This window comes from Plectrocnemia conspersa, unplaced genomic scaffold (assembly GCF_051122295.1).
Source record: "Plectrocnemia conspersa isolate PC_06_02 unplaced genomic scaffold, ASM5112229v1 ptg000011l, whole genome shotgun sequence".
NCBI classification, from domain to species: domain Eukaryota; kingdom Metazoa; phylum Arthropoda; class Insecta; order Trichoptera; family Polycentropodidae; genus Plectrocnemia; species Plectrocnemia conspersa.
In genome coordinates, this window is record NW_028277175.1 from 5,382,939 (window position 1) to 5,399,953 (window position 17,015).

The window sequence follows — 17,015 nt, forward strand, 5'->3', positions numbered from 1 at the left end:
TTATCATTTATTATTAAGTAAAATGTTTAAGAAATATATATTAAACATAATCATATGTGTCTTTTATTAATCCACGCTATTTATATCAATAACAATAAAGGTTATATAGGTTGCAGTGGAGACATAATTTAAAATAAAAATGGCAAAACTAAGTCGACAATTAAAATTATTTTATTGTTCAATAAATATAGGTCATACAAGGACAACAACTTTAATGTAAGCAATTGATTATGATTTACATATTTTTAATAACAGATTATAAATATATTATATTATATGTAGTTTTATTAATGATTTAAAATGGTCCACTTAGTGTTGCAATTTATAATACGATCGAGAAATGGTTTTCGTTAGAAACAATAAAATCGCGGAATAAACTTCGTAATGCGATTTTTATTTATTTTCAGTCAGTTCATGCGGCACCCATTAGTCAAGTTTTATTATTTTCCTGACTGTTTTAAGTGCTTCTGAACTTTCGTGAAAGATCCAACTAATTCAACAAAAAATTGAAGCATATTATAATTAGTGATTATTGTATAATTATAAATCCGATCACAAATTAGGATTTTTCCTAATTTTTTTAATCTCACTGATTAATTAAAATCGAGATAGATCGAACCTATTAGGTACAACAATTAGCTCATAGAGGTTATAAAATATGTATAATAAAAACGGACAAGTAAATGGTGGTCTTATTCGGAAAGCGAACCAATGAAACACTTTTAGTGCACACAGAAAAAGCGGCCGCGACGATGCAATTCGCTGAATTTAATTTAGCGGAACCTGCAGCTTACAGAAAATGACTTTTCATAGTTAATGTATAATATATGTAATATAATATCCGTTATAAAAATAAGTATTAGTAATACTATTGATTTTATTTTTAATTTTGAATTAAATAAAATTGATAGGGTGCCTCCTTAATTTGATCAACACGGGCGGGCGCCTGCTCTGCCTGTGCGTTACACCGGCGCACTTTGCAAATCTAATCATTTCATATCAGATAACGAAAGGTATCATAAAAACTAAGATACCATTACTGCTTTTCGCGCAATTACGAGAAGTACTTGCCATATATTTGCACAGTAAAAAATTAATTTCAGAAATGTTAAATGTCGAATCGCCTATCTAGCGATTTTATTCACGAAATTCTACTCTTCATGGCAAAAATATAAATATTTTTAACACAAAAGATAAACAATATTTATTACGAAAAATATAATATTTATTAAAATTCCATTTACTGAAAAGAAAATTAATGAATTTCCAAATAAATTATCATTAAAATGAAATTTATATGGACAGCAATAAGATCAACTATTTAGTTTTTTAGTCCTGTCAATATTAATAATAAATCAGATCTTTATACTTCAAATCATCATAATCTCATTAATAGAAATACAAAGAGCTAGATAAAGGTTTATGATCCAACTTCAGTTTCCGAACTGTTTTTTTTAAATAAAAATTAATTTAATGATATCTTCGGTTTTTTTATTTATCAAACATTTGATGTATTTCATCAGTTATGAATAATAATATTAATTAAATGATTGCTTCTGGACCTTTTGCATCAACCTATACTTTTTCGTACTTTTCGGGCGGTATCTCAGCTATAACTTGACAAATGTTGGTTTTTAGGTGCTCTAACGTTTCGGGTTTGTCGGCGTAGACATGACTCTTAGCGTAACGGACGTAATTTTTTTTGGGGGGGAGGAGGCAGGTCCATCTGGATTTGAATTTGGCCATGAAATACATTTAATGAAATCGAAATATTAAAAAAAAACGATTACTGATTGAACAACTTTTACCCCCCAAAAAAATCTAAAATTCTAAGCCAGAAATTCTCGGGTTATAAACTAAAAAAACAGTCTCGAATCTACACAGATTTTTTTTAAAATATCATATCGGAATACATTTTCACCGGTAGATAAATATATTTTTACCAGTGAAAAAACTATTTGGCAGGTGCTAATTAAATTTTATAATTTCAACTTTTTCATACATTTAAATATTATAAATTTTTCAGTGAAGTTATATCTTCAATACCTAAGTCCAAATACATATTCACCAGTAGATATACATTCCTACTAACAAAAATGCAGTTTAACTGGTAGGCGCTGGTAATATTAAATGCTGTTCTACAATGTCTATGAAACTCGATTTGACAATTGCGAAACGTACATTTGCTGTTCAAACCCAAACCTAAGTCTGTTAGTCTGCACTAGGATATTATACTATGTTTTAAAAATATAATATATATCCTTACATATATGACTACAGATTTATGATATGAAAGTATTGGTTAAAGTGTATTCAAACCGAATTTTGGTTAATAGGAGGGCTAAAAACAATTATCACTTCTCAGAAATAAAAATTCACGTCGCTGTGGGAACACTTATTGTAGGTCGTAATATTGTTATGAAAAGCCTTAATATTAATGCTAGACAACCGAGCATTTTCACTCCGACTGCGACGTACACATTTGACATTTTGAACACGCGTGATTATTGACAGCTGTCTGATTCACAGTGCTACCAACATAAGAAACTCGAATTGGATCATATTGTATAATGAAATTTTATAAATTGGAATGGTGTAAAATAAGAAAATCTGGATTTATACATAGAGCTTATTTATAAGCTGCCTTTTTGTACCATTTGTGTGAAAGCGAATAAGGGACAATTACGGTTATTCGTTGAAAATAAGTTGAGAATCGCTGTGTATGGTAATACAGATTCGACTCAATTTAAACTTGTTATTGTGGTTAAAATTTACACTTAAAGTCAAGTTTATAATGATATTTTTAATTAAATGTTGCGTGTTACATACGTATTGGAAATGGCCCGAGGGCTGGAACGGAGTGTTGTCGTTAATAATATGATAAAATATGGCGTGGCAATGTAGAGTAATTTGTATTTAAATACAAAACCAGTACAGTACACAATTTCTGAGAAATCGATAGCTAATCTTCCATAATCCCAACATTGTAAGGAACTAGAAAGGTTTCTAATAGCGTTAAATAATGTACGAAAAGTGAAAGAGGAAAAGTTGTCTGCGGTCACACATAGAATTTAACAAGTCTCTTCCGGTTTTCTTGATCACATTCCTATCGCGGTTAAAGTGACGCATTTTGAGCATATGAATCAGATGCATCTCAATCTGAGCGAATCTACCGGTTTAACTAGATACTTGGTTAACCTTTGCCCCTCTTCAGATTTGAGGCGCCAGAGAATTCCAATTAGATAAATTAGCATTCCGGTTAGGCGGATCGTAAGAGAATCTCAGAAGAAATAGGTGACGGCAAGATTCAATAGAGAAAACGAAGTGCAGCGGACGCAACGCGTAAGTGAAAACGAGGTCGAGCAGGTAAACTAGAGGCAGTAGAAGAAGAGACAGCTAGTAGAAAGTGGTGGTGACCTGTGCAGCTCCTCTGTGTCGACCGCACTGTGAGCCCTGTGGTAGCCGACGTGTCCGTTGAGCATCTCGAAGCTCAATGGGATACTGGGCGAGAGTAATGCCAGCGACGGGGCGACGTCAGCGCCGCCGGTACATTAGGTACATCAGCCGAAATGTGAATGGTGACGTGGTCATGCACTTTAGATTGTGGCGAATCACATTGTGGTCGATTACGAGAAAAACAGGTTTCGGTTCATTAGAGATGGTGGTGAGTCATTTTCGAGAAATTAGGCAGTGCGACTATAATCATACTCGTCTTCTAAGATGTTGAGTTTAAACCAAGTATCTTCTTCAGTCGAATCAGAAAATGAGCAAAATTTATTAATGAACTCGATCGAATGAATCTGCTCTGAGGGAACTGAAATAAACTTCTAGACAGTAGACAATCTGATTTTCAAGATTCAGACTAGTTAGTAAAGATCCTCATCTCAAACTATTTCTTAGAATGGATTTACGATTCGGAAGTTGCCTTTTAAATCATTCCACCAATTGCCATCGATTACTTTTAACAGTATTAACTCATTTTTTTCCTGTCTATACTTTTCAACTACGCAGAAGCAAGCAGACGTAATGGTTCTTCATAGAACGGGTACTGACCCTACGCTGTCTTCTAGTTACCAGCCGATAAGTTTACTTTAAAATAGAATGATAAACAATTTGTGTTTATGTGCTCCTATTCCACCACTTACCAACTACAACACCGATAGAGCGGTTTTAATTTAATTGTTATAGTAAATCATCTGTTCCAATGCGTTACAATGAAGTAAATACAATCAACTACTACTAAGTAAGAAGTGGTACACCAAACTGAAAGCAATAACATATATTTTAATATAGTATTACAGCTCACAATCGATAAATACACGACATAGCTCGATTTTATTTCAATTATTCATCCATATAATTATGAGAATCTAGGATAAGCTGATCTGCGATGCTCATCGAAAGTATAATTATATAACAATATTATTAAAAATATACTAGTTTATTAGATTTTGCTAAAGCTATCGATCGCGTTTGGTATGAAAGTTTCCAATAAGCATAGTTTTTATTAAATAATACTCTTTTATATTGTAAAATCTTTTGAATGAAAATCGAAAAACATTTGGCATCAAGGAGTTCCCCATAGTGCAATTTTAGACCCTTGCTATTCATAATATTCACGGGTGACAAACGAAAATGTTTTTTTATTCCTTCTCATTTAAAATCCCTATCGAACAATAGATAAAACTTAAAATGAAAATTATTAAAAAATGCTTGTATTTTTCGAGTCAGAATTTATATTGCATGGGTCAGAATTTATGTATATTAAAGGTCAGGATGAATATTAGATGGTCAGAATTTTTATTTATTGGTCGGTATTTATATAAAATGGTTAAAATTCAAATTGAATTGCACATAATTGATACTAAATTGTAAGAATTATTTTGACAGACGGTCAGAATCATTTTATTTTTCAGTCAGTATTTAAGTTCATTGGTCAGTATTATCAAAAAATAGCCAGTAGTTATGCTATATTATCTGTATTTTACCCTGAAGATCAGTTTTATGTTAGCATAATAATACATAGTCATCATAAAGGTGATTTAGGGAAAACTTATTGGACTCGCAACATTGATAGATATCAACACAACAAGCCAAGCGTGCTCTCCGCCGCCGCTCTGTCGTTATTCCCGCTTCGTTCATCGCCCTGAATACGCGGGCACGTAATTTGGCGCCCCCCCCCCCTTGAATTTAGCCAAAAAAATGCATGTCATTTAATTAAATACTATGAAACAAATATTAAAAAGACGACCACCAACTGGCCAACTTTTCCGCAGCTTCCTGGAAAAAGCTGAACTGACGTCCCTGATTCTAAACCAGAAATTTTCGGGTTATCCCTCAAAGAAATAATTAAACACAGTTTCGAATCCATCCTCAATTTTTTTTTAAAATGTCATTTCAGTGAAATCATATATTTAGCGTCTCGTATATTGCTCCATAGTTAGTCTGCACTTTTAAAAAAAATATAATAGCTATTCATACCGATATTAATACGGACTTCTGATATGAGAGTATTGGTTAAAATGTATTCAAAACGAATTATCACTTCTCAGAAATCAAAAATTCACGTCAAAAGCAATAAAATCGTGCCTTGCGAGCGAGATATTTTAAAAAATATTTTTAAAATAAATAATTTATTGATATTAAAATAAATAAAATATTAATTCTGATCGTCCTAAATTTTTAATTTGACCATATGCTATTTTTATTTTCTTCATTTGATATTTATTCTAACCTTGAATAATATAATTATGACTAGACTGTTCTGACCAAAAGTTGATTAAAATTCTGACTATTTAATTTGTTGCCATTAAAAAAATATTCTAACACATTAAAATATTCCAATAAGACTCGTGTCAAATGCTCCTTCGATTGTAGATACATTAACCTAATAAAATATTAATTATAAGCTATGTTTAATCACTGAGAATTCTCCAGCATCGCAATTATTCAGATTTCTATAAATATGTATGCATCGGTTTCGTTGAAAAATCATAAAAATTATCGCTGCACGATCTAATAAAATGTAATAAATGTTTATTACTGCAATAATATTAAACACTTGAGGCTCATCTATAAATTACTCATATCAACATACTCGACTGATGATTAAATAAATTATCAATACATACAAGGTACTCATTGTAAATACTTATTTCATTTGAAGTAATTAAAAATAATAATAACACGACAATGTTTTATCATGACAAGACAATTTGGGCTTATACAGTATTTTGTATTAAATAAAAGGTTTTTATTTTTAAAAAAAATATCCAGATGTCGGGACCAGCCCTTATCGTTGCAAGGAGTTTTTAAAAGCTTATAATACTATTTGATGTCCACTGAATCTCTTAAGAAACATTATTTTTCCTCGGCATTTTACAAACGATCCAACAAACAAGCGCATTAACACTGGTATCATTCTTGTCTATTTTACCAATTTTTGAAACACCTTTCAAGACAATAACAAATAGTCTGGTTCCGCCCGAATCATCGCATTGGTCAGACGATCGAATACTGGAAGGGATGTTGGACATATATAAATCAAAACACGAGCGTATTATTTGTTTTAGATATTACTAGACTTAAAATAAACGAGAGTTCAGCCAAACTCATACAAAGCGGAAATAGCTAGTCTCATAATTCCGATCTTTGAGACGATTTAGAGACTTGCGTTACGCAATTCTACAATGAGAAGAGACACGTATATAAAATAATTATTGCACAAATTGTACAATTTCAAAACTAATCTCAATCAACAGGAGTGTATATGTATGTAGATACACATTCTGTTCCTACTCATAATTTTAACAGTCTAGGTAATAATTTATTATATATCGCAATGGTTTTCTATTGCCTTATACGCTAAATATAATATTACACATGTAATCATGTAGGTAGACATATATTGTTTAGTTTTTAACGACAGTCATTAAATTATATTAAATTTTCATTGTTGCCTGCATTTATTGCAGCATCACGCCACAGCGCATTTGCGCTCTACACAATAAATTTAATTAACGTTTCCATCATTAAAAAGCTAGTTCATTATTCTCAGTCATTAAACGGATTGCAAAATTTCTAAGGCACTAAAATTTTATATAGTAGAAATATATTATTGTTTAAATGTCAAACCTTACAAATTTCGCAACAAACTCAAAAACCTTGGCTATTAAAGTGGAAGTATCATAATTAAGTTTTAATGACTCTTAGTGAATATAATATATTTTATGACATTATAAATATAGTCGATAAATAGATACATTGTTCCAGAAAGCAGTTGCAATGAATATAAAGTAAAGTAAGTAAATATAAAATAATAAAATATCGTTAAAATTGTCTCATAATATTTTTTATTTTATTTATATGACAAGACTCAATTCCATAGATAAATTAATATATCTGAAAGAGTTGGACACATGAGATTTGGGTACCGCACGCATTAAGGGATGGTAGCAAAGCGACATGGATTATGTATGATAACAAAAAAAACAAGTAGCCCAAAGCCTGTTGAATAGCCAAAAATAGAATTGTAACTGGAGATAAAAAAACAAGTATTATACATCGATGTAAAGCAAAAGAGACAAACTACGTCTAAGTTCAGTACAAACACCATTGGAGTTATTTGAGATGTAGAACATTAGGATCATATGATATTCTTTACTCTATGATTAGGATCGTCTCTATTTCATAAACAAGAGGTATCATATTACACCACGACAATGGACGTTCGCGTATTAAAAAATCAATTCTAAGATCGAAAAGGATATTAAAACGTGTTTTATCAATAACCCTTAGAAGTCCAAATACATATATGTATGTCATGCCCAATATAATTTTTATTTTCCAAAGTTTTTAAATTTACGTACATATTTTCTTTAAATAAATTAAGTAACTGATTTTAGCTACAGCTGACCATGCTACTAAAGAAAATTATAAAATTAATAGTAGTGATGACGAAAAGATGTTTTTTACAATTATAATGTGGCTGGCGATAACTTATTTGAGAAAAAAATATTTGCGTTATTATAAAAAAATATTTCTGTTAGTTAATTTAATCAAGAAACTAAGGCAAATATTTCCGATAGTGAAAGTGATAATAATGAAATTAAATCGTGAACATTTATTTATTAACGATGACGATGATTAATTTAATGCATTTGGGTAAATGTAAATAGTAGCGATGACATTCTGAAATAATGACTATTTTTCAGTTAGACTAAGAATTCCAGAATATTTATAAATAAAAAAATAGGCAAGAGAGTAGTTTTAACCTATAGATGAACGAACAATAATATTGTATTTGTATTAAAGGACAAAAAATTGTTCCAGGTGTGGTTTATTAAATAGGTACAATTTCTATATTATGTAAGAAACAAAGAGGAGATTTTTTGAAACGTGAACTAAAATCATATCTTCATATGGAAGATGGCTTCGAAAAATATCATTCGATGGACAAACATAACATATTTACATCAAGTATGTAAATATGTAAGTAATTGTAAAGTAAATATAAATATATTTAGTGTTTCATATATCAAAGTAATAATTAAAACAATAAATTCCGTGCGATTAAAAATATATTGAGAGCCATTGTGAATTAGAATAGTGATATTAACATGAATAGAGCAAAACATTCTTTCTTTTGTCATTTCATTATAGGGTCTATTTTTTTTTCAGGTAATGATTCCAACATCTGGAACAGGTACAGGGTATGCCCTAAATAAGTGATAAATAAAATAATAGGTAAGAAGCTCAATATTTGTGATTAAATAAATTAGACCTTAGTGAATTTATTAAGAAAAAAATTGGACTGCAAATGGTTAAAACACTTTAAAGGTTTACTGTTAGTTATATTCAACCATCAATTACAATGTGAAAAAATAAGAACAAAGCTTAATAATCGTCTATTCGCTATTAGGTAAACTTACGAGAATTTAGTATCAGCCAAGTTTGTTTTAAAAATTTGGAATTTTCAGCATAAACAGAATTGTTATCAAAATAAAGGTTCAGTAGTCTCAATAAAAGCGCCCTAAGAAAAAGCACTTCTAGTTTAACCGAATGTCTAGGTTTTTTTACTGCTTCTTGTATAGTCCACTACGATTTCGCACTACCAATATGTATGTTTAAGGTGTAGTTGAAAATCCAAAGAAAACGATCAGAATTGTAGCCGCAACAAAAATTGCGCACAGCGAAAATTTCAAACAGAAAAAATTCTGATCACAAATGATCAATATACACATAATGTATATTTAAGAATACGTCAATATAAATATATATAAAAACTAATGTATATAATATAACAATGTCAATATGATTTTAATTTAAAAATATCATGTTTCAAATATGTTACAATTATATTATACAAAAAAATTAAAAAACAGTTAGAATTAAAAGTAAAATATATTTGACAATCAAACAATCACCCATGGTCGAAATTTTCGTGTACTCAAATTTTATTAACACAATAATTCGGTCACCATTTATTAGATCTGGGCCCAGTGACTTTTTAATGTTTTCACAGATAAAGAGGACATTAAAATAATGTTTTGCGATCGTAGAGAAGATAAAGGCAAAATAACCGAGTGAGCTGTAGATTATACCAAATAGTGCATTCCACATTTTTTTGCGGACTGAAAAAAGGTTGGAATATGTGTATTATATTAAATGGGACACGAGGAAGGTATTATGTTAAAACAGATAATATCAATATTTAAGAATAAGTTTTTATTTTCGCTAAAATTGAACACCTCGTATGATTTTAGTCGCTGTAGTTGCACTACTTCCTTTAAATTAAAATAATATGCAATGTCATTAATTAATTTTATCATCATTTGAAAAATCATAAGAATTTTTTAAAACAATCATCGATGATGGTACAAATTAGAGAAACATATTTTGAGCATCAAGCAAATTTTAGGGTAAATTACATTTCTTTTAAATTTATCTCAAAACTTTTCAGCTTTTTTCGAGATTTTGTTTTGTTACGTATTTTAAGATTTAATTTCGATTTTGCCTACACTAGGAATCATTTTTTTAAACGCTGAAATTTTAAAAAGATATGCTTTGGGCATACGTGTTTCTAGAATAAATATAATATCTTATATTTACATAAAAGTATGTTTTTAGCCCATTTGTGAATCCAAATTTTTTTTGAAATTGAATTTAAAATTTGACCAGGAAAGTGCATGTCATTAGCATGGCATAAATCTTAATGAAATCTAAATATTAAAAAACGGTAACAGACTGGCTAATTTTTGCCCCCCCCCCCCCTTGAAAAAGTTGAAATAATGTTCCTGGTACTTTGTCTTATGTGTTAGAGCCATGTCTTCACAAATCAACACATCATATCGAGATAGTTCAGTGGTATAAAATAATGTTTTTGAATTTCTATCGTATCTGGGAAATCGTAATTAGTGATTATTATATAATTGTAATTATTATAATAACCATCGATCTTCCCAGATTAGGTTTTCTTAGATTTTCCTGATCTCACTAATGAATATCGTGATGAATAATTCAAATCGAGCTAGGTATATTGATTGTAAGTTGTAATAATAGTTTAATATTAATAAAATAGACACTGATTTTGATTTCGGTCTGATATCTAATTAAAGATTTGTTGGTTATGTTTACCCTGCTGTAACGCATTAGGCAAAAGCGTGAAAATTTACAATAATAAAGTAGTAGATCCTCCTCTCTCCTCATCTTTGTTACGACCTGCAGTCGCGACTTTTACTCGCTGCAGTCGCCCTACTTTTTCTGAACTCATATAAACTAAACTGAAACTGACCTGGAGTTGGGTGGACAATGTTCCTTTTGAGATGGCGAAAAAATTGAACCACTTTGAATTTTGATAATATCAATCATAATAAAAATACTGTTATTTTCCATGTTTTAAAATTTTAAAAAGTCGAAAGCATAAATTATTTTATTATATTTTTTTATGCGCATTCAACTGATTATAACAAAAAATATGAATTGAAAAAGTAATAATGACTTTTAATCTTTAAAACATCGGCAAAAACAACAAAAGCATATCATCGTTATTTTTCATAAAAAAAATCAGCACATCATAAAAATATTTAAAACACAAGTCACAGTCTAATAAGCGATTATTGAGAAACGCGAATTTCGAAAACACCGGAAGGTGCAACAAAAAAGAAATAAAACAATAACAGATCCGGTTCGCGAGAGCCTGTCGCATATAAATATTGTATTTTCTCCGCATTCCTCGCGAGAATCTGACACTTTCTACGCGCGCGTGCGACATGCTCTTAATTTAGATGCGTTCAATTACAATTACCACATATCGAATCTGACGTTTCGCGACTCGTTTAGCGAGAAAAGATCGCGAAAGCGACGAGATGTCGACCTGCCGAGCGTGAACTGTCAAAGGTCGCCGGACTGCGCATGCGCGACGACGTCGAAGACGCATGCGCGATTCGAAGACGATCGTGCGCAAATTTGAATGAGATTTAGGGCCAAATTGTTTTTTTTTTCGTTCGAAAGTTAATGCGCGAGGTGAAAGTGAACTTACGGCCAAGTGCCAGATCTGGTCCTTCTGCGGAAGGCGAAGTCGGCGAATCCGGGGGGCGCCGGCGCCGACTCGGCGCTCGTTCTATTTTGGTCGAGCTTCGAACGCGACGGCCGACATGGCCACGTCGCCGAATTTGTATCGGGAATCGTGAACGGCGAGCGAAATCAGCTGATCGAATGCGGCACGCCGTATGGCAACACTCAAGATGGCGGAAGACGACCGTCGAGCTCGACGGCGATCGACGACTGCCGGCGCGAGAGCGAAACGAAGCGATACGATGAATTATACCATTCTACGATTATTGTCGCTTTGTTTATACACGTATAAAATAATTCAAATAATGCCCTTTCAAAATGTATTATAACAAGTAGGTAGTTGAAATTTTCGATAGTCAATTGATACATTGGCTTGATGCAAAAGTACAAATGGTCGTCCATATATAATGTCACACCCTGATGGGAAGGTTGGGTTTGATTTGTGACGGTGTCTGAAACTCAATTTAACAGTTGCGAAACGTCCTTTTGCTTTTCAAAACCTAAACTAATTACAGTTTTAGAACTTTCATTAGGTCAAGTACAAAATACAAACTAAGTTAACTCATCTTTCAGGGGTAAATAAACAGAATCGTATATTGCTTCATTATTTGTCTGCACTTAGATATTATTATGTTTTAAAAATAGCATAGCAGTCCTTACAGATATAACTATAAACAAAGTGTATTCAAACCGAATTTTGGTCAATAGGAGGGCGCAAAAACAATTATTACTTCTCAAAAGTCAAAAATTCAAGTCAAAAGCAATTAAAACGAGTAGGAGCCGTCGCAGTGGGAACGCTCGGTAACGAGCGTTCCCACTGCAAGTAGCACTCACTAAGCAGTGACACGATTGGTTCTGAGCTTGTCTTATCTTTCATTCGTCCAAGCTTTCTCAGTTCAGTTTAAAAAGTCATGAATCATCAAGCACTCAGTCTAGTCTTAGATTAGATTCGAGCTAAAATCTAGTCTAGTCTTTTTCAATTTTATAGTGTTTGAGAGATCGTATTTAGTGATAATTATATAATTTCTATCCATTAGCATTCAAGTAGATTAAGTTTTCCTAGATTTTTCTAATCTCGCGGATGAATATCATGATAAATGATTAAACTAAAATCGAGCTAGGTCGTGCATAATGACATCGAATGATTGTAATAAAGTAATAGTTTATAATTAATAAAATAGATATCACTATTTTACAAGCTTTGAATTCAGTTTGCTGTCTCACTATTTTCTAAGTGGTTGTTGATTGTGTTTAACCAGTTTTAACACATTGGTCTAGCGTATATCATGTTGCAACGGAATTTGACTTTGAAGTAAAATGAGATCGCTTTCTGGAATTACATGGGTTCATTACCACTGATCAGATATCAAGACGTTGTTGGTGGTGTTTACTCCGCTGTAACGCATTGGGTTAACGTTTGTCATTAAGAGGTGAAGGAAAATGTTTTCTACGATTTTTATATTGATTAAAATGTTTATTAAGAACTGTGTTTTTCTATTATGATTAATATATTTATTCTTATCGGTTAAGCCGTGAACAATTATGTGGTTTTTAAAAACATATAAGCCACAAAAACACGTGTTAATCTGATTAAAATAAAACATAAAAAAATACAAACTGTTAACAGAACATGTGGCAGAAATACCTCGTGTAAAATGAATATACAATTACTAAATTAATTTTAATTTATCCTACCATAGGATGTCGAAACATAAAATCGAGGTTACTCAAATAGAAAACAAGCGAAGAAAGTTTGTAAGACGTAGATTTGATGGATTACCAATGAATACTACTGTCGTAAACGACAACAATCAGCTATATATTATATCAAAAGGAATGAACGAATTTTAAATTATATTTTAATTCAAAAAACTATTTATTATTTTTAATAAAATGTCAGGACCACCCGTTATCGTTGCGATAAATAATCACAAGGACCTGCTAAAAACTTATAAACTGAATGCGTTATTTATGTCCTTTGGACTTAATTCATCTCGTGAGCGTTATACAAATTATTGCGATTTTGATATATTTAAAAGAACTTAATAAAAAAAGGTCGGTACGTAAAACAATGATCAATACCAAATACAAAGGATACGGCTGGTGCCCAAATATTTCTGCCTCATATATCAAGCGTCATTTATGTTATTGCTAATCTTATCAATTTTCTAATAAGATATTAGAGTATATACCAGTGGTGACTAATACTTAAAAACCCTGGCCTTAAAGTCCATATGAAGTGTAGTGATTTTTTAATTTCTATCGTTGTTTGTTGTTTTATAATTAATAAAATGAAAGTCATTGATTAACAGATTTTGATTTCAGTTCGGTGTCTTCCTACTTAGTAGTTGTTGATCGTGTTGAACGGAAGATTTACAATAACTAAATAAATAAAATATTAGTTTGAATTACCTCTTTAAGACGCGTCTCACAAAAACTTTATCCAGGATCACCACTTCGCTTCCGACATGGAATAAACACGAGTTTAGCAGAACTCAACCGAAACGAATCTTAGAAGCACGAGAAAGCAGCCGATTTCCAGCTCGACCACGTAAAGCTAACAAGGTACCTGAATTCCATGGGTTCAACCTGATCTTCAAGACGTTTAGTAGACTGCATGTCGCATTACAACGGCGAAAACAAACACATATATAGGTACATATAATACTTATTACGTAAATTATACGAACAGTTCCAAAACTGTGAAAGTGATAAATAAGTGAAAAATAATTTATAATTCAAAACTTTGACTTTGCAAATTAATAATTGCATAAAACTAAAAGTATTTTTTAGAATGTTTCTCGTTCATTATCGAAAAATGTTATGATTCCACTCAACATGTTAATATTGAACTCAACATGATAATATTCCACTTCAGAATTTATTGATATGCTACATGTATTTATTACATAATATTACCTAAATTATAAATGTCCAATTATTTACATTCGATTCCTAATATATGGACTTCTTATTTTATCAGTTTTGTCAGAACTATATGATCATTTTACAAAAATAGTAAAATATATTTTGTACATAACACATTTAAGTTCAGAAATATTGAGAACTTCCGGGCCCTTTTTCTGAAAATATCAATTCATGACTCAGGTATCTTATTGTTCGTTTTTTTAACAAGCATATCGCCATGGAATATTTCTGCGTACATTACAATAAAAATACCAATCCAAATATGTAAATACAGATAAACCGATATGGAGAAGGCCAAATTATATGACAACTAACTATCCTTGAAATCAATGTTAATGTCATGGTATAGATAGATAAAGTAATCTGAACTACATATTGATTTTATTTAACTGAATAACTGCACCTATAAAATACCATAGACAAACAATTTTAATGATTGATATACCACATATATTCTTATTCGCTTCACTAACCACAGTAAATTGTGTAAGTTCATTGATAATCAATACTGTCTTTATAATTATCTATGAATTAATGATGGCAAAGAGTCTCAGGCACGTTTCGAATCCGATACTTGCACTCGACCCTATTATCACACACAATACCACAAAACAAAAGTGGGCTAACGCGTCCTGATGTAACGAGAGAAATCGATTTGTAACTACTGTTTTGTGTGAACGTAAAAATGATACACTGACCGCATCGACCGCAATATCGTTGTTTGCGTATCGTTACAACTCTAGCAATGTTTACCGACAAAGTTGGCAATGAAAATAACTGTATAACTAAAATACCAAATAAGTAGTCTGCCGCTTCAAAAACGCCGACGAGCACTAATGTACGCTCGTGAAACGAGACTGGTCCGATTATTTAGTTATTTCGAGTGTATAAAATATAATTGACATATTATATAAAGCGACCGACCTACGCTAAAGATTTTTTGTATTTTCCGCCTTTTCCAAATAACGAGATTAACGAGCGAAGGGATGTGCCTTATCTTACTTGAATGTAGATATGCTTTATTATAATAATTTTAAACTTTCCCCTACTATGCTAAAAAAAGTTCGAATGTTATTGTGCTGTGTATTCTATATACAGCACAGTAAATCGGTAAAATAAGAATATTCAAAGACATCGAAGTCAAATAAATAATTTAAATTTAAATGTAAAAATAAGAAAAAAATGAGCTGATAACCACAAAAGGCCGAGGAGATGGCATGAAGCAGATGACCGAGTGCTACTGACCTGTTTTAGGGCACACTGTAAATAAAATGTTGTTGAATGTAATATTTTTTATTGAACATAATGCTGCGGGAGTTAAACAAACGTCATTTCGAAAATTTTTGTTCATAGGCCAAGTCCAACTTTTTATGATGAGAAATTGCTACAAGAGCTAAAAAAACAAGCGGTCATTTCGAAAATTTTTGCACAAACAGGACAAAAAGAGGGCAATGGAGGACAATCTTTCTCAAAGACCAACGTCTGGTCACCTTATAATTATGAACGTTTTCATATTTGCAAACCATAAAGGAAAAAAAATTGAAACTAATTACTTATACTTTCATTCAAAAGCTTCAGGTATAAATAATTTCGCAAATATATAAATCAACAACAAAACAGACATTTCAAGATATCATATAGAAGAAAAATCGTAAATATATATATTATAATAAATAAAAATTAAATTAAATCAAAGTACAATTAAATAAACAACTAAACATACATATATGTAAATATAATACAACAATAATTATAAGCAAATTTATTTAAAATACATATTAAAACAATATATAAAAAACGTATGCATATATGTATATAGATATATAAAATCAAAAATAGTTGATAATAAAATATTTCTTTCTTTTACCCATATAACTGTAATTTGAGGACCTTTTGTCTATGACGTTACATTGTCGCGTTTCTTCGCCATTCCGTTCATTACCGGCCGATTAATTATTTTTATCATCGCCTTAATTTTTTTTTAACCTATTTTTTTAATCATAATTACGTAACTTATTCTCGCTTAATCTTTTAATTTTTTAAACAAACTTCATTTGCAATATGAAGATATGATAATGCAACGTAAAATAAATGTACACAATATATAAAGAAACAATAATGTGGAACCATATTGTAATTAATTTTTTAGAACATAGAACACATTGGTATATGTAAGTATTTAAATAAAATAAGCGGATCTGATAAATTTGTAATTACGTGAATGTAATAACGATGAGTTACAAAGTAACACACACGTGTACAAGATAATTGGTATATGAAAAAACTACATATTACGCGAAAATATTATATAGATAAAAACAGATTATACAAAATGACTACTAGTTTAAATCGATTATTTTATTTTAAAATTTTAAGGATCTCTATTTTTTAAACATTAAGGCAAGATGTACCGTCCTTTTATTATCGATTTTTAAACTGTAATTTTGCAAACTACTCTCGGTTCAGTTTTTTATCATTTAGACAAGCTATATAGTTCAATAAAGGTAAATCCT

General features: G+C 30.9%; 1 protein-coding gene across 8 annotated transcripts in view; it reads right to left on the minus strand.

The window, feature by feature from the left end:
• LOC148229227 (NAD kinase-like) overlaps nt 1-17,015 on the minus strand; it is a 44,218-nt gene that overhangs the window by 11,816 nt on the left and 15,387 nt on the right. For 2 of the 8 annotated variants that reach the window (XM_088198526.1, XM_088198528.1), the window contains exon 1: nt 11,540-11,789. The exons of 2 other annotated variants lie outside the window; for them this stretch is intronic. Coding sequence is in view for 4 of the 6 variants with exons in the window: in XM_088198521.1 (XP_088054647.1) it covers nt 3,418-3,482 (65 nt within the window). In the remaining 2 variants the exon portion in view is untranslated. Of the gene's footprint in view, nt 1-3,417; nt 3,556-11,305; nt 11,429-11,539; nt 11,790-17,015 lie in introns of those variants that run through there. 4 more of the 8 variants (XM_088198524.1, XM_088198525.1, XM_088198521.1 and 1 more) reach the window with 3 other exon arrangements.